The 26443-nt window shown below is 33.3% G+C and overlaps 1 protein-coding gene across 15 annotated transcripts in view; it reads left to right on the top strand.

Annotated features, from left to right (window-relative positions):
* The window catches only part of ROBO2 (roundabout guidance receptor 2), a 1635852-nt gene that overhangs the window by 1518038 nt on the left and 91371 nt on the right, over positions 1-26443 (top strand). For all 15 annotated transcript variants that reach the window (XM_077878775.1, XM_077878785.1, XM_077878780.1 and 12 more), the window contains 6 exons: positions 9203-9327; positions 13962-14133; positions 18662-18867; positions 23411-23492; positions 23904-24066; positions 25624-25790. In XM_077878775.1, the coding sequence (XP_077734901.1) occupies positions 9203-9327; positions 13962-14133; positions 18662-18867; positions 23411-23492; positions 23904-24066; positions 25624-25790 (915 nt within the window). The remainder of the gene's footprint in view (positions 1-9202; positions 9328-13961; positions 14134-18661; positions 18868-23410; positions 23493-23903; positions 24067-25623; positions 25791-26443) is intronic.

Here is a 26443-nt window from a genome sequence, read left to right as displayed (position 1 = left end):
TATTTACATGGAAAAAAATCCATGGTCCCACCAACATAATCCTTCAGTTTAACAAATGGACTGACCTGAATTGCCAAAGGTGGTGATGCATGCTGGTCAAGGTAATAGTTGTTGCAGTCTGAGAAACTCCTATCTCTGTCATAATGTATGCATTTTTCCCTCTGTGAAGAATAAATTCCCACTTTCCCTTCCTTATCTACCTAATTTCAAAGGAACAATTCAACCTGCCTCTCTCTCTCTCATTCGCCCTTTCTCTCTCTCCTTTCTTCTCCATGCCTTCCCCAATTGTTGGAGACAGACTAAGTCAAATTATTGTCATAATGATGGGACATCCTGTATTACAACCCTCATCATGTTCCTCATGTTGTATCAGATTTGATTGTTTCCATGGGAGTTTCCTCTATATTCAGGGAGTTCCAGAGGACAGAGATCTTAGTATCCTCAGAACTTAACACAAAATAAAACAGTAAATGTTTGTTCAGAATAATTAAATAGTATTATGGGTTAAAGTGCCAACCAATATCTGAATTCATTTATAGCATAAATTTTATTACTGTGATGTTTTCCAGTTATGTGTTGTCTTTAAAAAACAATGAAGACTAAATACAAAATGGATAAATGTATATAGCTGTTTATTATAACACTGGTTTTATGTGCTTGTCTATAAAATCCAAGAATTTAACATATTTTGAACCAAATGAATTTACTCTTTTCAAGGCATTTTCAGCACTCTAGATCATCATAGAATTATTTCATTTTAATATTTGCATTGTTCCTTTACAGGGAGGAATATATTATGTGTGACTATAAATTAAAAAAAAATAATCTTCACCATGGTATCAAACGTGTGTACTTCTGTATGTGTGTCACAATTACTACTGAAACTCAGTACTTTCAATATTCCTTGGAATTGCTTACTGTATATGTCAATTTAGAAAGCCACTTACATTATTTTAAGTCACACTGTATAATTCATTTGACTAATTCCATGTCCTAATTTGATTTTCAGACTTTGAATAACCGTGAGTTACTTTTAGAGTTCTAGCTATTATATGAACCCTAAAAAAGTAGTCTTCCCACAACCAATAAATTCCATAAAAGTAGTTCTAAAATGTAGAGAGAGTAATAGCTGCATAATTGCAACATATCTTTATTCATATAAGATTGAATGCAATTTGTATATTGAGACATTTTGTAGGTAGACTAGAATGCAAAGTCTAAAGAGATAAAAAATATAAGAATTGTGATTCTTTGTAGCCACCCTATTCCCTTGAATATCTACATTACTTTTCATATTTATGAAACCAATATGTCATTTAGTACTTTTCCTTTTTCATAGGGACATTAAGGAAGCATAGATAGATAAATGTATATGTATTTTTATTTATAAAGAGATACTAGATTATTAAAGAAGCACAAATATAGATAGATAATTACTAGTTTATTGTTGAATAGAAGCATAAATATTGGAATTTTTCCATGGAATTTTTAATATTAGCTAGAAATAAGGCTGGTTGAAAAAGAAGACATAGCACTTATGTAGAGGAGTTATTGGCATGCACTTAGTTAACTAAGAAAAAGGTTAACTAGAAAGGTAGGTAATTTAGCATTTGATTACTTGTATTCCTTGAAAATAATGACAAATGAATAAAATGTGATTAAATAGACTTTATAAAAGTGATTACTTTAAGTCCTATATCCCTAAATTATATTTTCCATTATAAATGCACTGCTTCCTCTGAGACGAATTATGTGTTAATAAGCTTCAAATCAAATATTTCATGACATTATGCATTTCCAATATTATTAACAGAAATTCTTTTGAAGTCAAATGAAGTGTTAAATAGTAAAAATTAAATAGAATTAAGTAAGTTGAAGAAACAATCATTTATCAATTAGAAGTTAGTCTGTTCTAATGATAAAGTCAGTAAACATCCATCTCTTATTCCTTTTTTTTTTTTTTTTTTTTTTTTTTTTTTTTTTTGTTTTGTTTTAAAGGTTTTATTTATTTATTTATTTTTTTTTTTTTTTCCTGGCTTTCAATTCTTTTTTTTTTTTTTTTTTTTTTTTTAATTTTTTTTTTTATTGGTGTTCAATTTACTAACATACAGAATAACACCCAGTGCCCGTCACCCATTCACTCCCAACCCCCGCCCTCCTCCCCTTCTACCACCCCTAGTTCGTTTCCCAGAGTTAGCAGTCTTTATGTTCTGTCTCCCTTTCTGATATTTCCCACACATTTCTTCTCCCTTCCCTTATTTTCCCTTTCACTATTATTTATATTCCCCAAATGAATGAGAACATATAATGTTTGTCCTTCTCCGACTGACTTACTTCACTCAGCCCATCTCTTATTCCTGCTCTATATTGCATTTTAATGAAAGGACTTCTCATTGTTTATTGTTCGTGAGGGTAAGCCTATTAACTACTTCATTTCAGGAAAATCTAGAATTGATTGTTACACAAGTCCTCTATATTTCTGTATTGTCTATATTCTATTTGTCCATACTGTCACTCAGGGGTGGTGACTACTCATTTGTAGTCTTTGTGTCATAAATTTCCAATATGGTACAGCGGCATTCTCTACAGATAGGTATATCAGAATCAGTTGGGAAGTTTTTTTCAAACAACATATTATCTTTGGCATCCCTCCACCCAAATTACTACAATAGTGAGTCATTGTCACTGGTGAGAATGTGTCATATCCTTGTGGTCTGATAAAATGGAAAAAACATTGAGTATTTGCTTTAGATCAAGAACTTTTTTTTTTTTTTTTAATTTCCTCTCAAGACATTCATTTAGAGTTTACTATTTGGGGCTTTTTCTTTAGGCCAAATAAAGAGGCCATTTCAATGCAAAATTGTAGCTCCCTATTCCAGTAGGTGGTTACTACTGAACTGAGGAAGCAAGACACTGAGGCAGGGGGAATAATAGAAATCAAAGGCAATGCAAGCAAGAGCAGATACTTTAAAGTGGAAAGAACACAAGAAAAGTACAACAGCGTATGTTCAGGTTAATCCTTGTCAACAAATTGGATCTAAGAATAATAGGTAGTGAGATGAGTGAACCACGAGCACAAGCAAATACATGTGTGAGTGGCTAAAAGTAAACTGTTCAGTTGACATACCAGAGCTGGTCTGGGGACAAGCCAGTGTCAGGATGGTAAAATCTCAGGCCAGTTCATGGAAGCTAGAATGCTACACTGGGAAGAACAATTTGCAAGCATTGCAAGGGCAAGCTATAGAAAAACCATTGTAGGTTTTTGAATAAAGAATGACTTAAAATAAGTATACTTGAGAAAGGTTGTACTTTTCAGTAGCATAGAAAAAGCAAGATCATAGGTTTTATGCTGCTTTAATAATCAAAGCAATTATTTAGGGAAAACAATGTTACAATTTTAACATCCTTATACCATATCAGAAATCATAGCATATAATTCTTACCTTTTTGTTTGGTAGTAGAGATGGCAAATTTTAGTCAGACCGTGGTTAACTGACTTAATCTAAAACTCAGTGTTTAAGAGGTCCAACTCTGGCATTAGATGGACCATAAGTCAAACCTGTCCTCTGATCTGGTGCTTCAAGCTTTAAAAATCTGTGTGCCCTTTATAAGATTTAGTTTGATGATCTTCATATCATAATGGTAGTAGTTAATACATAAGGCTCTTTGGGTATTAAATGAGATAATGCATGTGAATGGCTTAACACACTGCCTGGCCTTTAATAAACACTCAATTAATGTTAATTATTGTTATGGTATTAAGAAAGTTGTGACTCAGCAAATCTTTAACACAAACATATGATGAATGATTGTGCTTTTCAAATATGTTTATAGAATATATTAGAATTTGAGGAGCAAAAATATTAAATAGCCAAAAAATATTTTCTACTTGTTCAAGATACAGAGTTCAAAATGCCTATTATTACAGAATAAGAAGATTACTCACTCAGGCAAAAATTATAACCAAAGAAAGATCTGCTGAGTGTGCCTGTAACCATCCTGTCACATATTAATATATGCAACTGCTGCATGACTATCTCCATGTTCATGCCTGCCATAGAAAGTCATATTTTCCTGTAAAAACAACTAAGAACATGATGTGATTAACCTTTAGGTCTCCCCATCCCCTCATCTCCAAGCCCACCTCATGCATGGCCTATGCTTCCTACTCATGTTCAGCCATCTGATTTCCATAACACCCACTCACTTCCATCAGTGGGCATTAGCATAACAGAGCTGTAGCCTGACTTTGATTGAAGCCAGCTTGGGCTGAATGCAGTATCAAAGCATAATTTAGCAGAAATCAAATCTAATTTACTGTGCATTGTATTTAAATTCTCAAAAATGCCGTTTCAAGTGAACAATACCAGACCTCTAATCTCAATTGACCTTTTTATATTTGGGTCTACTTTTCTGGAAATCACACAACACACTCTTCTTATAAAGCTATTGTTTTTAACTTATAAGTATCCGTCGACCACTGAATTGTACCACTGTTTTCTTCATCTCATTTCCTGTTTCAGCTGTAACAATAAGGTATAATCACTTAACAGATTAAGCAACTATACTATTACATCACAACTACAAAAGATTTGCCTACTGTTTTTGGATTTTAGAGAGGATATAAATATGTATTTTGTAGTCTTCTGTCTTAGAAACATGTAAGGGAATTGCCATCTCTATAACTAGTATATTCATCGGGATTTTATAATTCAACCTCTTTGATTCACATTGGCTTTAAATATATGTTTGGAATTGTCATCTTGAGAAACCGATCATTTTTTTTATGTTTAATGAGAGCCATCATAGAAAATCCATTTTATGTATAACACACTTTGTGCTACCTTGCTGTATTGATAAAATGCCACCTCTGCCTACTCCCTCCCATTGGTGCTATCAGCCAAGTACTGTCTTTTCAAACCATTTTCACCACCACCTGGCAGAAATACTGAAAATGTGAGATGTTAGCAGAAGAATTATTGATGCAGTTTTTCATTTTAAAACCTCAAAAATAAATTCCTTCAGCTGATAGCCCTTCACAGGAGATTGCAATATAGATCTGGAGCAGAGAGAGTACGCAGAAGTAAAAGTGATTGATGCAATTTGTTTTGGTGGTCCAACTTTAAGTGACAGTTGGAAAGGATGTACATTTTCAGACACTTAAATACTCTAGATTTTTATTTTGCTTAGCTTTAATATCTATATTTCATTTGTTTATTTTTAAAGATGATAAGGTGAGTCCAGTTCCAGTGAGAGCAGCATGGGGCTTAAGTTCTGATGACATGAAACTATTTGGTACTTTAGAAATAGAGTGTATTTGTAATAACTTGGAATAAAAATGCAATATAAATAAAAATCACATGAAAGAATACTCCATAGGGCAGCCCGGGTGGCTCAGCGGTTTAGCGCCGCCTTCAGCCCAGGTCATGGTCCTGGAGACTTGGGATAGAGTCCCACGTCAGGCTCCCTGCATGGAGCCTGCTTCTCCCTCTGCCTGTGTCTCTGTCTCTTTCTCTCTCTGTGTCTCTCATGAATAAATAAATGAAATTAAAAAAAAAAAGAATACTCCATAGCATGAATAACACAAATGCTAATAATATTTTGTTAGAGGTCTTTTTAAAAAATCAGTATTGGATAAAAACCAAAAAAAATATGATTTCCTGGTCTTCTTAGGTTTTATCATTACGCGTAAATGTTACATTGTAATATTACAGAATCTCTTTGTCCTTTAAGGTTCTGATGAAATGTTCTCTTAAGGTGCTACTATAACTAACAGTTCTCAACTGGATTTTCTGCCCTAACTTGCTAAGATTTTCCAGCCTCGCATCTGTCCTTTCTTTTTTAGAAAAGCCTTCTTTCTAAAACATGAATCTTATTACATCTTTCTTGCATAAACATCTTTGAACAGATCTCCATAGTTTTCAGGGCAAAATTTAAGCTCCTTTAGCATAAATTATCTGGCCCTTCTATATCACTCTGTTTCTCTGATTTTATTCTTAAGACTATTTACACTTCCCTAACACATCCAGCTCCTCATGTGTCTGCCTTACATCTGCTTCTCTCTGTTCCAAGTGACCTTACTCCTCCTCATCCAGTGAACTCTTACTTGTGCTTCAAAACATAACTCAACCGTAGCCCTTTATGTCATCTTGCCTCTCCTTTCTTCATCACCTGGTCTATTTGCTGCTCTTCCACCCATTCTTACCCAGTGCCCTCTGCCTTTTGTATTACAGATAATACACTGCTCTATTTGTGTTAAATTAAATACCAGGAAGTATGTGATTATAATTAAAGTATAGATGTTAATTTTACTGATGTAGATGGGTAGGCAGACACAGAGTGAGCGTAATATGCTTAAAACTATCAAATATATTTTCATTCTTTTCATTTGATGTTTCATTTGGTGACTTCATGTGTATTCTCAGTTACTGCATTTTAAAAATTAATTATATAAAGAAGAACTTCATAACACATGTGGGGCTTTAAGGTTTTACTAATTAGATATGTGAGCCAATTTAAATTCTTTCTAGCCCAAAGCAGTACAAATGAACAAATAAGCTGAATGTATGACTTCTATCAGGCTGTTAAATGATTTTTACTAAATCCACTTTTTTAAAAAAATTTTTGATAATGAGATACAAGCTGTTTCTCTATACTTCTAGCTTAGTTAGTGTCCATATTGGCACTAAGCTTGTCTTTCATAGGATTACTAAGAAGTGGGAACTGTATCTGGTCTTTAAATTTTGCTTAATACATATTATTATTCTTGGATATTAGAGATGATAAATACCAATCCTAACGCATTTTTGGCATAAATAATCTGGTGGTTTCATATCTTCCCTGAAAAATGGACATTGCAGTGTTTTAAGAGTTGTCCCTGAAGTAATTTTGTACATTGATTTAATCTATTGTTCCTATTAGAAAACATGGAACAAAAATCAATGTATCTGCTGATTCAGTGAAATTGTTTAGAAATAACAAGAAGATTGTAAGAAGCAAGTAATCTCCTGGAAATGCAAGGAAACATAAACCACATCCTGTTCAAATAGATCCATAAATCTGGGTTCTCCATCCTGTTAGACTGAATCTTCTGTTATCTGTAGTTATAGAAGAAAATTTCACTTAGTAGATTTATCCCTGCTGTCCATGGGGTATGTGTTGAATGTGTTGAGTTAGGAGGCGGTATAATAGAACACCAAAAACTAAGTCACTACAAGTCTCAGTGAATGTAAAAAAATAAATAAATAAATAAAAATAAAAATGCTGCTGCTGTTTCTATACTAGCATTCTGGTAAGAATGGGTAACTGGTTGTATGTTTGAAGCTACCCTATCTTTACTCTGTTCTTGGACCTGCTCTTGTGTACTTTGGAAGAGTCAAAAGAATTCTGGTAGAAAACCTTTACTGAACATCATTTATTGTTCTAATTCTTTAGAGTTCAAATTTTAGGATGGCTGCCATGAACAGCAGGTTTTAAAAGTTAGAATTGATTTTAAAGTTTTTTTCAATCTTTGGTTTTCTAGCATAAGCAACAATTTAAAGTGTAAATTGATGATGAGAAAAGTCGTGGAATAAACATTCTGTTTTTCACAGGAGTGGGTTTTGATATGATGTCCTTGGTAAAAACTTCCAGTTTTACTGTCTACCGTCTCACTTCCTTCTTTTTACAATTAGCTCCCAATTTAAACCTGAACTTTCTCAGGATTTTTACCACCCATCCCTTTATTTTCTTTTCTATTGGAGTTATTCATGTCTAGGTCTCATTATCTTTGCCTACATCACTTCCTTTGTCTTCCAACCAGACTTCCTACTTTATTGACTGAGCTCCCTCCCTCACAAACCATACCACATTCGTTAGAGGGTAAATGTTCCAACAATGTTGCTTTGCATCTATCACTTCTTATCTTAGAACGATCCTGAACGAGGACTTTCTTAGGCTACATTCAAATCTACATTTTTCAGCCAATGATGTTCATACAACTGAAACCCTTTTTTCTGCCAGATTACGTACTGTACCTTAGATGTATTCTTGCTTCTTGCCCTTTGTCTACTAATAAGTTTACTTTTCTTTTCCTTACATTTGAGAGAATGCTCTTCTCCTTTCATTGTATTTTGAAATATGCTTTAAAAAATAGGGAAAAATAAAAATAAAAATTGTAGCTTTTGTCTGGCTCTGAGCACTCCACCCAGTACCAGATTTTCCCTTTGATAGTCCCTTTCTCCACTTAGCTAAACGCTGCCCTTTCCTCAAAGCCCCATAATGTGTAAGCCTTTCACAGCTGCTATAACATAAAGGGATCCTCCTTCTCTCCTGAAGTCCTGTCACATTTCTTAAAAGTACTATGATTTAAGTGCTGTTCTCCGAAAGCATGTCTATTATTGAGCTTAGGATAGTCTTAGATAATTGTTTTACCTTGCTTTTGCTGTTGTCATCATCATGTGTTGTATTTCTCATTAGGTTGTGAGTTCCTTAAAGGCTGCCATGTATTTTTTTTTTTTTTATCTCTGTAACTTAGTGTCAGTAGGGGAACATAGTAATTGTCTGAATAATGCTTGCTTATCTAAATGAAATTAATTAAGCAGAGTCAACCCCTTTCATACATGCCATTATATCATTAGTTATCTTTGTATGTAATTCCCAGATCTTCAATTCTTTGATGTCTTCAACACTAACTTGTCCATTTTAGAATATAAGCACTTTGAGGACAAGGGATCATACTTTAAGCCTTCTGGTATCTCTGCATGTAGAACAGTGTCTTACAAATATTACAGGAATTGGTCAATGTCTGTGAATAGACTAATTTCAGCCGAAGGAGATACTTGTGTAATGAAGTGATTCTTTTTTACCTTTATCTATTCAAAATGCAAAACCAAATTGGGAAACCATATTTTTCTTTAAGAAATATTAGAATACATTAAAAATCTATTTTCCTATGCAAATTCATGGGCTACAGGAATATTATGTACAAGATTTAGAAAGTGTCTACTAATAAGTTTACTTTTCTTTTCCTTACATTTGAGAGAGTGCTCTTCTCCTTTCATTGTATTTTGAAATATGCTTTAAAAGATAGGGAAAAATAAAAATAAAAATTGTAGCTTTTGTCTGGCTCTGAGCAATCCACCCAGTACCAGATTTTCCCTTTGATAGCTTTTTCTTTGGCAATGGTTGATATTTATATACTTTCTTTCCTTTTAAATTATAGCTCCTCCACAGTTTGTGGTTAGGCCAAGAGATCAGATTGTTGCTCAAGGTCGAACAGTTACATTTCCCTGTGAAACTAAAGGAAACCCACAGCCAGCTGTTTTTTGGCAAAAAGAAGGCAGCCAGGTGAGTGTGAAACCTTGACTGCTTTTCTGAAATCTCTGAACTCTTCCTGTCTCTGGTGCTCCTCAAATTTGCCTCACTTTTCCTGTTATCAATGTTGAATTTATTTTATTTCTAAAAAAAGGAACAATTAATTCTAAAATAAGTAAGAGTCTGATGTTCTAATATAATGTTCTTTATTTTCTAGTGTTAATTTTCCAAAATTCTGTACCTTACATAGAATAAATAAAACCCAGTGTAACAAAATTATCTTAAAAAGTCTAATCAAAACCTATTTAAAATCTCTGAACAGAAAAATAGTTTTACTCCCTTGCAGCAAGCTACATTAGGATTATTAAATGAGTTTGTAGATATAGAGTTCTTGGAATATCCTAGTCACATGTAAAACAGTCAAACAATATTTCCATTATCAATCCACCTAGAAACCAATTGCAATTCCCTTTCATAGATAGGTATTATAAATACCTTTTCTTTATCATTCACTTAGGATACTTCCATTTATGAGTGGGATAGATATTTACTTCCATCATCCCTTCTGGATTCCTTCACAATGGGATTAGATAGGAAATAACACATTATACACCAACCAACTCTTGCCTGGTCTTTGCTATGCCCTGGTTTGTCCACTTGTGGCCCTCTCTGAGTAGTATTTATTTTCAGACTCTGTTCAAAGTAAGTCAGATACACTATTTTTTTTTCCACTTAGGCCTTGGCCAAATTGGAACAAAGCACTTAACCTCTAGGTTCTCAGGCAATGAACAGAATTTCAAGCTTAAATCAGAAACTGCTCTTTGCCTTAAAACTTATCAGCACATTCCTGAAGGACCGGGAGATATTTTTGTTGTAGACTTTCCAGTACCATCTTCAAGGAGGCATAGTTCTCAGGAGTAGGCCTCAGCACCCTCTATTGTTAGTCCAAATTCTGGAAGACTTTCCTAGGGACTAATGCAAATCATTGTTAAGAGTCCCAGGAAATCTAAAGACTTTGCCAGAGATGGGAAATTTTTTTAGACTGCATAGAGAGAACCTGTTGATCAGAATTAATGTTTGATTATCTGGATAGAGGAGCATCAGTAAGTTCCCCTTAGTCATCATCTTTAAATGTCATAGATTCCTATATTTTTCTGAACCACCCCTAGTTAGCAGTTTGACCAGCTCAGTACAGATGGACACATTGTCTTTCCTTCTTTCTTCAGTGCTCCTTGTTTGAGTCACTTCCCTTATGATTTATGGGTGTAAAGATGAGATAATGTGCTGGCCCCTCACTGCCTCCTCACATCAAAACTGTTCCAGGCCCTAATATTTATCTTTTTTTCCCATCATTTAGTGATTATAAATCAATTTCTACTCACAAGGTTTCTTGATTCTTCACTTAAAAATTGCTGTTTGATGCAAACAACCCAAACTATAAAGAGAGTATAAAGCAATACAACATATTTCTAACACGTGTGTATACACACGCACACACACACACCTTGAAAAAGGATAGAATTTAAAAGCCATTTTCCCTCCATATGATTGTATAATCCTTGTAGCACTCTTGAACTTTATTGAAGCTTTTTTTTTAATCTAAATTTTGTGGATAATACCTTTTACTTTGCATAAATTATGAGGATGACATGATTAAGTTAGTTTATATGTAAAAGTGCTTTACATATTATGATCAAACAAGACGCTATTTCTAACAGCTTGTTGGAAATTAGGAAAGTGAAATTGCCTCCCCTGTGTCCTGCCTAAAATGTCAAGTTCATATTTCTGCTCAGGTCAGGGCTGCCAGAACCTGAGGTGTCCCCCTGCCCAGACACTAATGTCCAGCACCAAGGAGGGGCTCAACACTACTCTGGTCACCTCTGCCCTCAAACCCACATAGAACCTGCGAAGGTTGGGATGGAAAGCCCTGGTAGCTGGACAATATTTTTTCTCTTGTCAGTGGCTCTTTCCCTCTACCTGCCTAGGGGGGCTTTGGGGTCCATCAAAGTTATTCCCTCAAGCCACTGATAATAATGAAATGAACATGTTATTTATTTATCAATTTTATAAATACAATGGTGTAAATCAGTTTGATTTTTGGAAATTTACACTTTAAAACCATGTATTGAGTCAAATCTCATTATTCTGTATCTCATTATTATATAAATACAGCTGTATCATGGGTAAATCACATGCCTTAAAATAGCTCTATGTTGTTATAAGATATTGCATAACGTGTATTGGACCTGTGGCCCAATAAACATGGCATTTAAATATACTACATTCTGCTTTAATGGTCTTTAAGGATAATGAAATAGCATTAAAAGTATTTCTTTTTCTGTTTTTTTGACAAAGTGGCATGTAACTCCAGGGATATTAATCTCTGGGAAAAAATTCCAGTTAGGTGACTTGATTTGATTATAATCTTAGGTCTGGTTTTCTTTCCTTCATCTATCTCCCTTGCATCAAAGAGAGAGAGAAAGAGAGAGAGAGAGAGAGACAGAGAGGGAGAGAAACTGTAAATGAGAACAAAAGAGAATCGCCAGAGCAAATCGTAAAGTTACAAATTATGAATTGGAATATTAGGAAAAATAAATTGGTCTTACTGTCTTCAGTATCCAATTTTTACAGTGATCTATGACTCTCCATCAGTAGAGTTAAGAGCCTGGACTTAATGGTCCATATTCCTCAATATGTGCTGATAATGCCAATTAGCACTAATAAGATACCTAGGCACTTCAAGGCAAGAAGAGCTCTGTAGAATTCTTGGGTTTTGCTTGTAATCCATTTTCTTGTGCCCATGTCACACAAGCAGGGAATAAAGATGATGGGTTAACCTCAATCATATGCCATTTTCCATGTCAACGAATCATTTAGAAGGTGGACTGATACTACATTGTAGAGGAAGAGATCCCAGGGAGAATTAAGCCCATCTGATGTATTAGTGCTATGTAAATTAGTATTCTAATGGCTAATTGTAGGAAAGTGCATACTTTGAGTTATTGTATCATTTTCAAGAGGCTTTAAAATTTAGACCCTTCTCTTTTAGATGGTTTATTTCAGTAATATATTTGGATTCCACAAGAGAATTAGCTTGTTCTCAAATTGTTTCATATGCATGAAAATGTCTAGCCTTATATAGTAATACAAGTTTTATAGGAGGGCAATAGCATTTTGAAATTATATTCCTGACATGCTCGCAAACATCACTTCTTTTAGAAGGGGTTTAATAACATGGTAATGTTTATGTAAAGTGGGCTTATAGTGTCACACTCAAATCTAATAAAGTGGACATCCATCATGTTGCAATAAAGAGAAGAGCTTCTAATTAAAGTAGGACATCATTCGCAGGATTAAAGTCATTTAGCGTAATTGAAAAGTGTTAATACCCTATTTTATCCTCTTCCATTGGTATTACTTCAAGGGTAAAAACATTTTAAGGTGAAAATGTGTCTTATGCCTTTAATTGAATGTTATTACCTCCTGATTGTAACGTATTGAAACTGTTTAATTACAAACCTGGAAAATTAATTACTATGTCGAGAAACAGATCCCAGAGGGTTATAATGTTCTTTTTTGTAAGTAAATACAACATAAAAATTGATATGCTCTTATTTATAATCCAACTTGGAAACATACCTCAATATGATTTGTTATACCCAAATGTTTTCCTTAATTGAACAACAGTAAAGCAACATAGATAGGTCATCTAAGTTAACATTGCTGATCTCATAGAGGAACTTCCAAATTGTTATGAGTAGGCTGTTTGTGTTTATTGTGACATGTATAGTAAAGTAGGGTAATTTTTCATAAAAGAGAAAGTCATATTATGAAATTCTTTAAGGGCGCACGTATACTTCAGAAACATTCTGCATCTTCTTTTTATTTTCAATCATTTGCTTCATCTTGCATAGATGGTAGTATTTATACCTAACTCCTTTCAAAACTATTGCAGTCGGCAGAAATTTTATAGCAGGAGTAGATCTGGCTGTCTTTGTCAATTTTAGCCACACACATTTGAACACCTTTATAAGAAATTCAGATAATTATATAAAGTACTCAGAATGATTAGTGGAAAGTCTATTTTACATTCCACATTATCACAAATTCTGTTATGCTCATTTTACAGATGAAGAAATCACGTTTCAAAGATATTAATTAACTGGCAGTAAGACAGGGAGAAAGTAAAGGGTTAAAATAAAGATCCAAGGTTTTGTTTTTTTATTTTTTAAAATATTTTACTTATTTATGAGAGAGAGTGTGCACATGGGCACAAGTAGGAGGAGTGGCAGAGGAAGAGAGAGGAGCAGACTCCCCAGTGAGCAGGGAACCCAAGGCTGGTTCCCAAGACCCCCAGATAATGACCTGACCAAAGGCATAAGCTTAACTGACTGTGCCGCCCAGATATCCCAAGATCCAGAGTTTTTAGATGACTGTTCCTTCAGACTAGAGCATGCTGACTTTATAAAGCATATTATATTCCCATGTTTTGGAAAAAGTTTCCCAGTGAAACTCACTCTGTGGCCTTCAATCATTTCAACACCATATTTTTATAATAAACGTATTTTCTTTTTCTGACCATATTCCAATAATTGTAATAGCTATTGTTAATATAATTTTCCTTCTGAGTGGGAAAAGATATTGATGAGATTGTGTTTCTTCCACAGAACTTGCTTTTTCCAAATCAACCCCAGCAACCCAACAGTAGATGCTCTGTTTCGCCAACTGGAGACCTCACAATTACCAACATTCAGCGCTCCGATGCGGGTTACTATATCTGCCAGGCATTAACTGTGGCAGGAAGCATTTTAGCAAAAGCTCAACTGGAAGTTACTGATGGTGCGGTATTATTTTTAGATTTGTCTTGGGAAAATAATATTTTTTATTTTAAGATCCATATTAACCAAGAGAAATTTTTCTGAATTGCTAAACCTGTAAATGAATGCTTGTCTTCTAAGTTTGAATCTACTTAAAATAACGTTTAATTGTTTCTAATTTTACATGTACTGTCCCAAAGAATATCAAAGATTATCTAATTTATTTTTTAAAATAGAGTAATACTTTATTTTAAAGAAATTACATCACACTCCCAGTACGTATATATGTGATCTGTATATTTTTTAGTCTTATGCTGACATGATTGCTTCTAATGGGCATTAATAATTTTATTTCATGAGATGAGAAAGAGATATCATCTTTAATAGTATCAGTGGAAATAGACGTGTTCTTAGCTGATAATCACATTATGATAACCTATGACTTTTTAATTATTCATTCTCTAAGTTAAATTAACCAAATACCTTCCAAACTACTGATGGATGCTAAAATTGTTGGTTTTTTTTTTATTTGCACATTATATATTATAAGTCTTAACTGAAGCATCTGCATTTATACTGATTGTTGAAAATGATGTAAGGGTCTTCATAATCTGTTTTTATTTCCCCTAGAGCTTATTTGTCACATCTGATAGATTGGGAATTTTAGATATTTTGTGAGCTACTGCTGAGCAGAATGTAATGTTTTTTGATGTCTTAAACTAAAAATTCTCTCTTGTTCAACTATATTTGTGAGGTTTATGGGTTTTTTATTTTCCTCTGATGCTGGTTTCTGAGATATAAGAATTTTGGTCTGCAACTTCTCTGATTCTCTTCCTTCTCTGTTCATGAAATGTGATGCACTTTTATACAATTTGAACTTACATGTAGATTAAATGGTGATTTTACATTAATAGAAAGGAAATCTTTTTTAATGTCTGTCTATGGTATTGCCTGATTCAGCACCATGTCAGGAATAGGAATAAATGAAACAGACAAACAATTGGCTGCAGGAACATTGAGTTGTTAATGGCTGCACCTGCTGATGTTGCAGAAATTTACTGCCATGGAACTGAAAGAAGTCAGGTTCAAGGGTAATAGTGCTAAAAAATTCTTCCTTTAGATGGGCAAGATCTTTGATCCTTCATATGTATGTTCTTCTTTAAGAGAAATAAAAGATAATTATTCATCTTTTTAAAGCCTTTATGCTTTCAACCATTAGCAAAAATGTCCAGGTACATATATTGGGAAAACAAGATATTCTGGCCATAACCTATTTCCTATATATAAGAATAAAACGTTCCAAGTATAGTGCTGAAGACTTCTACTATAATCTAGCTGCTTTTGTTATTTTACAAAGGACAGTCTCTAAAATGTTTCTAAATAAATTGTTATGGAAAAAGGCAAACCATATTTGTAGAAAACAAAACTGATGAATTAGAAGACCTAGATATGACATATATTCAGAATTATTTCTGATGCAACGAAAAGGAAAACTTTTGTTTTGAGAACTTGTGTTGCTTGTCAACATAATGTCACAAAACAGTGGTTATTCTAGATTTGTTTCTGAGGTCAAAATAAAAGAGTGAAAACAAGTGTAAACCTGATGAGTGAGGTGACTGAACAATTTGCTACAACTGCCTTGAATATTAATTCCTACATTGATTTTTACTTAAGTAAGCAATCACAAAGTCAAGATCCTTTTGCAAAAACATTGAATGAAGGTGATAGAGTTATTGATTTTGACAGTAAAGAACTCTAACTTCAAGACCTATCCATCCAGACACACACAAACACACACAAACACACACATTATTATTACTAATAACTATTTCTAAACACTAACTTGCCACATTGGCTGATGAGTTCAGCTTCTATTCATAGTTTTTATTTTTTTCAGATTGGTTAACAATTTAATGGTACGTGAGCTATCATTTTGTTTTGGAACATTTTTTGGAGGGTGTGGCCCAGGGAAATTTAAAGCCAATTGAAATTCCAATGTCATATTCAGAGAAATAGCAAAAAAAGTATGTCATATTCAGAGAAATAAGCAAAATATCTATGCAGTGTTTCTATTGCTACATTTTTTAACTTAGTCTCCTTTCTTGGAGGTATTTATAACTCAAGTGTTCCTATAAGATGAGACTGCTAATGGTGATGAAATGTTCTGTTGAGTGATAATTTTACTGATTATAGATTGAATGAAGATGCTTCAATATACTTGAATTTCAAAATATTCTTTTAGAAGACCTTATTAATTCATTGGCACTGTTGATTTCTTTTCTTCTGCTCTTTTTCTCTCAGAAAATTAGAAAATTGTAGTGAGAATTCTAATACAGTCAATAGAATCTAAAAGAACTGAAGAGATGTATTTATATATTATATTGACAATAAATGTCACACCATGATCTTATATGAAGGTTTACTGAGGATTTATAATGCATAGTTAGAGAAAACTGTGGAGTTGTTCACAGATCACTGGAAACCCTAAATGTTCATTTAACCTTTGACCTCAATGTCATGGAAACCAGTGGTCATCTTTTACCCATAACATCTTTGAAACTGAAAATTCCTTCTGGCCAGGAGATTTTCAATTACTTTATTGATCAAATTAATTAAAAAGACATTGAGCTACTCATTTGAGCAATAAAAAAGAAAGAAACTAATTAGATGTTCTTGGCTATATCTAATGATTTCATGGCTATAAAAACAAAAACTGGTTGTAAGAAGTTACCTGAATTCCATAGTTATTTAATTTGAAACAAAGAAGTAAGAATATTAAAAACAGAATAAATAGATTCTACTCTGGAAACATAGACCCATTTTCTCATTGAACTTAGAATTATTCGTAATATTTTGTAAATTTGCCTTTCATTTTTGACCCATAAAGAAAATAAATTCCATGAATATTCAGTTTGAATATATCTACTTGTGCAGTTACTGCCAGATGTGTCAGAATTGGTATAATATTGTATTTTTACATTATCTGAAGATTATTTTATTTACCTCTAAAACAAAGAATTTTTGTTTGTCAATAATACACAAACAAAATTTTATTTTTTTTTAGTTTTTTATAAGGTTTTTAAATTTATACATACACACACATTTTAATACGTGTTTTGATGTAGTAGGTTTAGGTTGATTGGAAGTCCACTGTATCTTGACATGTAATGGATCTATTTCATAACTTCTATTTTAAATTAAAATTGGTTGGCTTTCTCATGGTAGGCTGTAAAAGGGCTGCTTAATTTAATGTTTTCCTCCAAACCACAAATTCTAATAATAAAGATGATGCATATAGATTTGGAAATGGATAATTATATAAAAGATTATTTATGAAAGCTGGTGGACAAAGGACATTAGAGTATTAATGAGTAAAATGACATTTTGATTATGTACAATGTAACACAAGATGACTTTCTTTATAGAGGCTTTCTCCTCATAGTTACTTAATAATCATTAAAATCCACATTTTTTCCTTTCTATGAAAATTTTATATTTACATATGATATACAAATTTTGGTAATTATATAATAAACATAATTTAAATATACATAAATATTTTGGGTAATTAATCAAAATCTATGCTGAAGTTTATAGAACTTTCTCTTAACAAAGCCTTCCTTGGACTCGGACATGTCAGTTTCCTTATTTAGTGTTCTAATGAATTCTGGATGAAAATTTGCATCCAATTGACTCCATATCTCCATCACTCATTTAAATAATACTACACATTCTGATATATTCCTAAATCAGTATGAAATACTTCCAGGACTGACAATACTGCTACAAAACAATATTTAATTAAAAAAAAAAAACAATGAACTAGAAGTTTATGAAATTCTGCAAATTTTACCTGGATAAACACAGGAATTGATATATACATAAACACTTATTTTGCATGAAAATCCTATATCATAAATATAGTATAACTAGATTACTGCTTATTTTAGGGACTAGTTAAATCATATAATCCAAATTATAATACTCTAATCTAAAGCTTAGTGTCATAATCCTGGAAATAAAGTATTTCTAGTAATTTATTCTAGAAATTACTTCTTTATTTCTAGTAATTTAACATCAATCAACATAATAGTCTTTATAAATACAGCACAATGCTTTGAAGGGTAAAATTATGTATTATACATATATTTACGATGAAAGCAAAAATGAAAATTTTTTCTGCCCATATGACACTCTTGGCTTTCTTAAATATGCATATGAGATAAAATGTATATTTTATGAATAACTACCATGAACTCTCCATATTTTTATTTTAATTCTAATATGAGTAATACTTTCAACACTATTATAATGTCAGAATTTATTTTATTGTCATCTACTATAGGTAATTCAGAGTAAACTATAAGTAATAGTATGTCCCCAGTAAATATGATGTATGTATAGTATGTATAGATAATAGATACATAATGGACATAGAGTATGCAGAATAAATTATAATTAATATGGATGTAATATAATATCTAATAGTATAATATAACCTATATAATTTCTGAGAATTTAAAATATATTAAACCATCTTTATCTTTTAGTTTTAACAGATAGACCTCCACCTATAATTCTACAAGGCCCTGCAAACCAAACTCTAGCAGTTGATGGTACAGCATTACTGAAATGTAAAGCTACTGGGGATCCTCTTCCTGTAATTAGCTGGTTAAAGGAGGGATTTACTTTTCTGGGTAGAGATTCAAGAGCAACTATACAAGAACAAGGAACATTGCAGATTAAGAATTTACGGGTAAGTAATGCTTGACTTGTATTTGGATCTTCATCTCAAATTAAGTATTGCCCTAGGGAAAAATTGCTTTGTGAACTTAAAATCTTCCATACTAGCACAGTTGCTCTACCTTTTATTATTGGCCATGTTATTTTTTATTTTATAAATGATTAATTGAAATTAGAAGGAAAGTCCTTGTTGTTAATAAGTTCATAACAGACCTAGAAACTTTTTATTCTTTCATTCCAACTCATACATATTTTTAGCTTGATAAAGCTAAAAATCTTAAACACATTAAGTTGGTGATGGTAATAGGATATTTAAAGTAATTTAAAAGTGTCAAATGCTTCTAATTTACTGTCATGAACAAAGGATGTTTATAAGGAAATGTGGATAAAATGGCTTGGCCAAACTATTATGTGAAAAAACTAAAGAGATAAGACTGAATACATAAAAGGTAGGTTTGGCTAGTTGGTGGAAAATCTTACATTTAAGGTTAAGTTGCTGTGGAGTTTTGATTTAAACCTGTGGGCAAGGACATTGCTGTTCTTTTAACAGAAGATGGTGACCATTCCTGCCAATTTAACAAATTAAACTTACTTCGGAAGCTGCTCAAGTGCCTATTTCTGAATAGTGTATTACCTATCTATTGCTATTTAACAATATTAGCAAACACTTAGGGGCTTAAAGCAACATCCATTTGTTATTTCATAGTTTCTGTGGGGTTAGGAGTCTGGACATGACCTAGTGGGGTCTTCCACTTCTGAGTCCCACAAAGGGAAAATCAGGTATCAGAGTTGTAGTCTCATCCGAAGACTGGCAATAGATTTGCTTCTGAGCAACATGATTACTGGCAACATTCAGTTCCTTATGGCTATCATATTGATTACCTCAGTGTCTTATTTGCTGTTGACTGAAGGCTGCCGTTAGTTCCTTGCCTATTAATATACTCATTCCGACTACTTACTTCCTCCAAGTCAATGAGGAAGGGAGTCTCCTAGAAAGACAGGCATTACAGTCTTTTGTAACAAAATCACAAATGTGACATCCTGTCACCCTTGCCATGTTCTGTTGGTCAGAAGCAAGTCAACAGGTCCCACACACATTCAAGGTAAGGGATTGATTACACAAAGTGTGAATACCAGATGAATGATATCATGAGGACCACCTGCCCTCTACAAGTATAGTCATATCATTCAGCAAAATGTAGAGTCTCCCCTCTATGTGGCAATCACTATGTTAAAGCTGAAGAGTTTACTAGCATAGTCAAAAGATTAGGAATGTGAGCCAGAATTAAGATGATTGATATAATAGTTCATGAAGAAAAATTAATCAATAATGACTTAGCGGAAGAACAATTAGTAGAATCTGGTATGTAGGTAGAAACTGGGAGTTAAGATTTAAAAAAAAACAGCAGAAAAACAATGTTGAATTTTCCTATTCAAATAGGGAAGGAAGATAAAATATTTTTCATTACATATATTTTCAAATAACTACAACATGGACTATTTCTTCTCTTAAAATACAAATATATTTCTAATTGCATGTTTATTTGGTATTCATCAGTGTATCACCTAGACATTTACAAAAAAAAAGAACTCTTTTCTAGTATGTACATATACACACAAAGTACACAAAAATTTGTTAACTTGTATATTTGTTAATAAAATTAATATATAATTTTTTCATTTTAATTTTGAGACATAGGCATTAATCATTGCTATGAATAGAAAAAAAATGCTGTCAAATTTAGTTAAAAGATAAAGAAATTAAAACAGAGTTTAGCCTGTCTTTTTATTGATTCTAAATTAATTGTTAACCTTCTTTGAACAAATGGGAGTTATTAAAAAATTAATGCCAACTCTCCTTGAGTAAACACTTTCACCTCTCTCTTTGGGCTAAAGGCAGACTTGGGCCATGGAGGTTAATGCATTTTCACTGTACTGCTGAATTAAAGGGTGTGCTTGAATAGTCAAGATCCCCAGTAGTGTTTGAAAGAAGCAATTAAAGGTGGGTGCTTGATGATGTCAAACAAACTTCGAGCCCTGTGTCAGGCTTCTGAATCCTTTCTCTGAGATGCAAGCTCCTGGGGGCTTGTCTGCAGCCAACAAGGAGAAAAGCAGGTGATGGAGTGTGCCAGCACATTAATCTCTTTTTAAAACACTTGGTTAAAGATAAAGGAAGAGGGAGAGAAGAGATATGAAGCACTTATGACTCGAAAAGAAATTATTAAAAGTTAAAGGAATAAAAATGAATGTTAGTGATGATGATGGTGATCAAAGAGTGAGTTTTAGAAATGATATTTCAGCTTTTGATATGGCTTTTAATAAACTCCAATATGAAAATGTTCCTTTTTTGTAAGATGACAGTCTTTAAAGGGAGATAAAAATGGGGTTTACATTACTTCACATGTATAGTCAAGATAGTTTTCTGTAGGTAAAATTCCTTTGTGTCTCACTGTTTCTTTCCTTCTTCTTCTTTTTTTTTTTTTTTTTTTTTTTTTGGTACTTAATGCAAGAGGGGAAAATAATGTGATGAACACTGTGTTCTCATAGTCCAGCTAATTGGTAACTGAATCTGTATCTTTTGAGAAGTAGAATATTCCAATACTCATTAAAACCTACCTACCACAGCTAATGTCAGACTGTGTCTCTACACAATGACAAGGAGATGCAGTTAAGAAGCATTACCTACATACTCTCCTTTCAGCATTTGCACATAATAGCAAGTGCTACATTTTAGTTCAACAGCTATAATAAAATGCAAATTCTTTACTCTTTCACAGACCATATTCAAATGAACATCACATTAAAATCCAACCTTGGCTCATTATATTTAGTTTGTGAGTGATGCTTCTTAAATGGAGAGATTTCTAATGACTATAATGCATGCACAGCCTCATTTGAAAGAATGGCTCTGTACAATGGCTATCCCCCATCATCCCGCTGGATAATAGAAGACAATTGTATGAAGATAATATGGCAGAGAACGATGTGCCAGTACAGTTTGAAACTCAAGTTAAAATACATAATGACATTTAAAATCAATTAAAATGGTGGCAAAGCAGTAACATCCATGCACTAATGATTTACCTGAGAATCAGTTGTGGAAGGTTGAGTCATCAGTAGACTTACACTTACACTGGGGATTCAGCAGATATTATATTCCATGAACCCTCATATTTCACCAACAATTAGACTTATGTCTAGACATGACTTGTCTTATTCAGTTTGGTCATCAATTTCTCTTCCCAGCCTCACCCCTAAACTAATGTGAATAAATATGTTTATACTATAGGCCCATAGAACTCAAACACAAGGAAGATTTTTGACATGCATTTTTTTATTGATTTGCACCTTTTGCCAAAATTTAATCACAGAAATGTATACCTTTTACATTTGTAGAAGAGAGCTCTTGATTATATTCTCAACTACTTTAAAAATTTTGGGGGTCCTGCCCAACCTGGACATTGGTCTGTGGAGCAGAAGAGGAGCAGGAGGGGAAAGAGAAGGAAGCCAAGGGATGAACATCTTGTCATTTTTTGTCTTCTTTTTTTCTTTGAATAAATGTCACTTTTTGAGGCAAAAAAAAATTTTTTTTTTTTTGCTGCTCTTCAGTGAATAACAAAAATAGTTGAAGTGATCAAAGAAATGACAGTTTTGAAGTATGCTTTAAAGAGTGATGCATGAGATTATTTGAATGGTCCCTTTCAGCTCTAAATTTCCATGATTTCCATGACATGGTTTGTGTGTTTATGATATAATTCTATTGCATTCTTTGTCGTGCTACTAAAATTTAAATATAAGTGACTACTGATCTATTTACTTATTTATTTTAGAGAGAGAGTGTGAGCAAGCATAAGCAGCAGGAAGGGCAGAGAGAGAGAGAGGTAGAAACAGGATCCCCACTGAGCAGGGAGCCCGATGTGGGGCTCAATCCCATCCTCAGACCCTGGGATCACTATCTGAGCCTCTCAGGTGCCCCAGAATACTAATCTATTTAAAGGGAGAGTTTTAGTTTTTTTTTTTTTTTTTTTCCTTTACTCTTCTCCATGTTTTTTTTTTTTTTTTTTTAAAGTCAAGTGTAATCTCAGGGCTTATTTACTCTTTACTACATTTTATCCATTGAAATACAATGTATTCAAGATACAGCAATTTTGCATTACTGATCTCTGAATATTTATAGGATTCTGAAAAAATCTGTTCTGACCTGATTTGTCCATATGTAACTCTGACACAGTGAAGCCCCATCATAAAATGTAGTTATAGGAAGATAAAGGTATTATGGAGGCAAGAGGGACAGACAAATAGAGTTTACCAGACAAATAACATTTAGACTTGTAGAAATATAATATAAAAATCACTGCACTCCTGTTATGAATAAAATAATATTATGAGTTGATTTTAATATTTTATGTGTACATACGATTGACTATAATGAACAATTTAGACAGCTAAATGATATATCACATTTTAAGAAATTAAATATTACCACATTGAGATTTGAGTAATTACTCTATAAATTAATTAAAATAATTGAATTCTTTCCCTTTTTTGCACACTAGATTTCTGATACTGGTACTTATACTTGTGTGGCTACAAGTTCAAGTGGGGAGACTTCGTGGAGTGCTGTGCTGGATGTGACAGGTAAGTACTTGGGAATTATCTCAATAGAAGAAATCTTGAGCCCATTTGAGTGATTAGTTCAGTATTAAATGTCAATTGAAGGAGAGATCGAGATTTTAAATTCGTTGAATCCATAAACTAGTCGTGTACCACTTTCTAATTTCTCCACATAACAATGCATATATGCAGTTTGATACATTTGTTCTTGATAAGTTTATTTTCACTATCTGAAGACCAAGCAATTCTAGTGATCTTGCATGAAAGAAAACAGTAAATTTAGCAAAAGCAAATATTCATTTATGTACATTTGGTTCTTTGCAATGAGTAATTCATCGTCTAGGTCAAATTCTTTAACAGACTATTTTCCTTCTTTTAAGTATTATGGAATCTTATGCAATCAGAAATGAAGCATTTTCTGTTTGTCCTCTATAGAATCTGGAGCAACAATCAGTAAAAATTATGACTTAAGTGACCTACCAGGGCCACCATCCAAACCACAGGTCACTGATGTTACTAAGAACAGTGTCACCTTGTCCTGGCAACCAGGTACCCCTGGAGCCCTTCCAGCAAGTGCATATATCATTGAGGCTTTCAGGTATGGGACAGTTCCTTTTTTTTTTTCTCCATTGACTGGTTACTTTAGCTCCTATATCCTAAAATCTCACATGAGCTATCTGGCTGTTTTATCTTAAGAACATGTTCAACATTGCATTTTAAATATTTATCTGATTTTATTCAAGAATAGACTTTAAGTTTTTTTCATTAATAACTTGATTATAGGATTAAATATGCATTACCCATGCCTAACTCTATGGGGGTCTAGGTCATGACATAATCATTTAGCTCCTTTCTTACCCTGAGTATCATAAAAATTTAAGATGAGAATTTTGTCACTAGAAGTAGGCAGAAAATAATTTAATTAGGCAGGGCACTTTTTAAAGTTCTGAATTGTTTATTGAGACATGGAACCCTGAACTTTGCTTTCTAATAATTAGAGCAGAACTTAAAATAATTCCATTTCTTTTGTGCTATATATTTTAATACATCTATTAGGTATGCCTAAGAAAAAAGTGGAAAACCACACTCTGGTTCCTGAAAGGAAAAGATACATCCAATTGTTATTTGAAAAAAAGGTGGTCAATTCGAAGATATAGATATAAATTAGCAAATGTCATGAGAATTTGATAAAATACTTATACAAATGGGAAAATGAAGTTTGTATCGTTTCAGTGTTCTTTTATTTACCACTATTAAGATAGTGATAGCCACTGTCATTTTTAAACATTAGGACAAGTCATTACTTTCATTTTAGGTTTCCATTATCTAATTTAAGGTGATCAACAAATATGTCGTTTCCAACTTTCAAAATACAGTTTTCTATAATTTTCATGCTTTGATGTATAAGAACTTTTGAAAAGGCAGCCCTGGAAAAATCACATTTTCTCCTCTTTATGAACAAAAGCAGCATTTGACCTTAGACAAATTTTCTAAATGGGCATCCCATCTATAGCTGGCTATTAAGGGGTTTCCACTTCTAGATTCAGAGGTATTACACCATTTGAGGATGAGAAATGACATACTATGTAATGTACAATTTTATTAAAAATGTGACCAAAGGAAAATATTCCTTACATGCTTCCTTTCTTCTTTTACAGATATGTAGTTTTAGAAGGCTCTATTATAATATTGCATGTGGAATTGATGCAAAAGAAAACACACCTTGTAACAGGAAAATGTATTGGCATAATTTACTCTGTAGTCCATTTATTCTTTCTACAGGTTAATTCTTTTCAAGGTATATATATATACATTTACGAGGACCATATTTATTGTATAAACTTGATGTTGTGATCTTGGCCTCTGTTCCTTTTACAGGTATTCATTTAGTGGGCTGCTGTGCATTAGCAACGGGCTGTCACATCTCCTGGGCTGAGTTTAATTTTGTTGTGCATGGCACTTCCGTTAGGTGGGCTCGGCTTTGTTGTTGAATAAACCGAAATCATCCAAATGTTTCATTTATTGGGCTTAACACTTCAAGTGTTGTGCGTGTGTGTGTTTAATTTTCAGCCATTAACTTTTGTCATTGAAACCCAACTCCATTGCCGGTACCTTTGTGACTCTTCTTTAAATGAGTGTTCTGTTCATGTTTCAGCCAATCGGTGAGCAATAGCTGGCAGACGGTGGCAAACCATGTAAAGACCACGCTCTATACAGTGAGAGGATTGCGGCCCAATACGATCTATTTATTCATGGTCAGAGCTATCAACCCCCAAGGTCTAAGCGACCCAAGCCCCATGTCAGATCCTGTGCGCACACAAGGTAAGTTCAATAGCTGTAAACAGGACTGGTTCTGGAAGGAGGTATTCAGCAGATCTTTAAGAACAGAGGGATTGCATGAGGAAAGATAAATGTGTCTGCATTACTTGTTACAGTGATTCATTATACCTGATCTAGGGAAGGAGAAGGGAACTTGCTGTTCACCTTGGTGAATGTGTCCTCTTCCCAGAGCTGTCAGGGTCTGTTAAGTAAAAAAAAAAAAAGAAAAAAAAATTAATTAAAAATAAAAAATAAATTAAAAAAAAAATAATAATAATAAACAAAAAATTGGGTACATTTACATAATAAATCAACTAAGTTAGGGCTTAACTATATGTCAAAAGGAAGAAACCTGTCTCCTTCTTTGAAATTAATTATACAACAGCAAAAAGTGATCTTTAATGGATACAGTGCCCAGATAGGGAAATCAAAATGATTCCTATTGTTCAAGAATTCTATTTTTATAGCACAGTGGGTCTCCAGGCAGAGCTCCCATAGGAGTATCATCTTCATAACCTAGGACCACGTTAGAAATGAGGACTCTTGGGCCCAGCTCAGAAGCTCGGGGGGGAGGGGGACAGCCCAGCAGTGTGTGTTAAGGTACCCTCCAGGGGATGCTTCTGCTCAAGTTTGACAAGCATCCCTATGGTGGTTTG

The sequence above is a fragment of the Canis aureus genome, chromosome 30, assembly GCF_053574225.1.
Source record: "Canis aureus isolate CA01 chromosome 30, VMU_Caureus_v.1.0, whole genome shotgun sequence".
In the NCBI taxonomy this organism is placed as follows: Eukaryota; Metazoa; Chordata; class Mammalia; order Carnivora; family Canidae; genus Canis; species Canis aureus.
The sequence above is the reverse complement of the archived record's forward strand: the minus strand, read 5'-3'. Positions and strand labels throughout refer to the sequence as shown.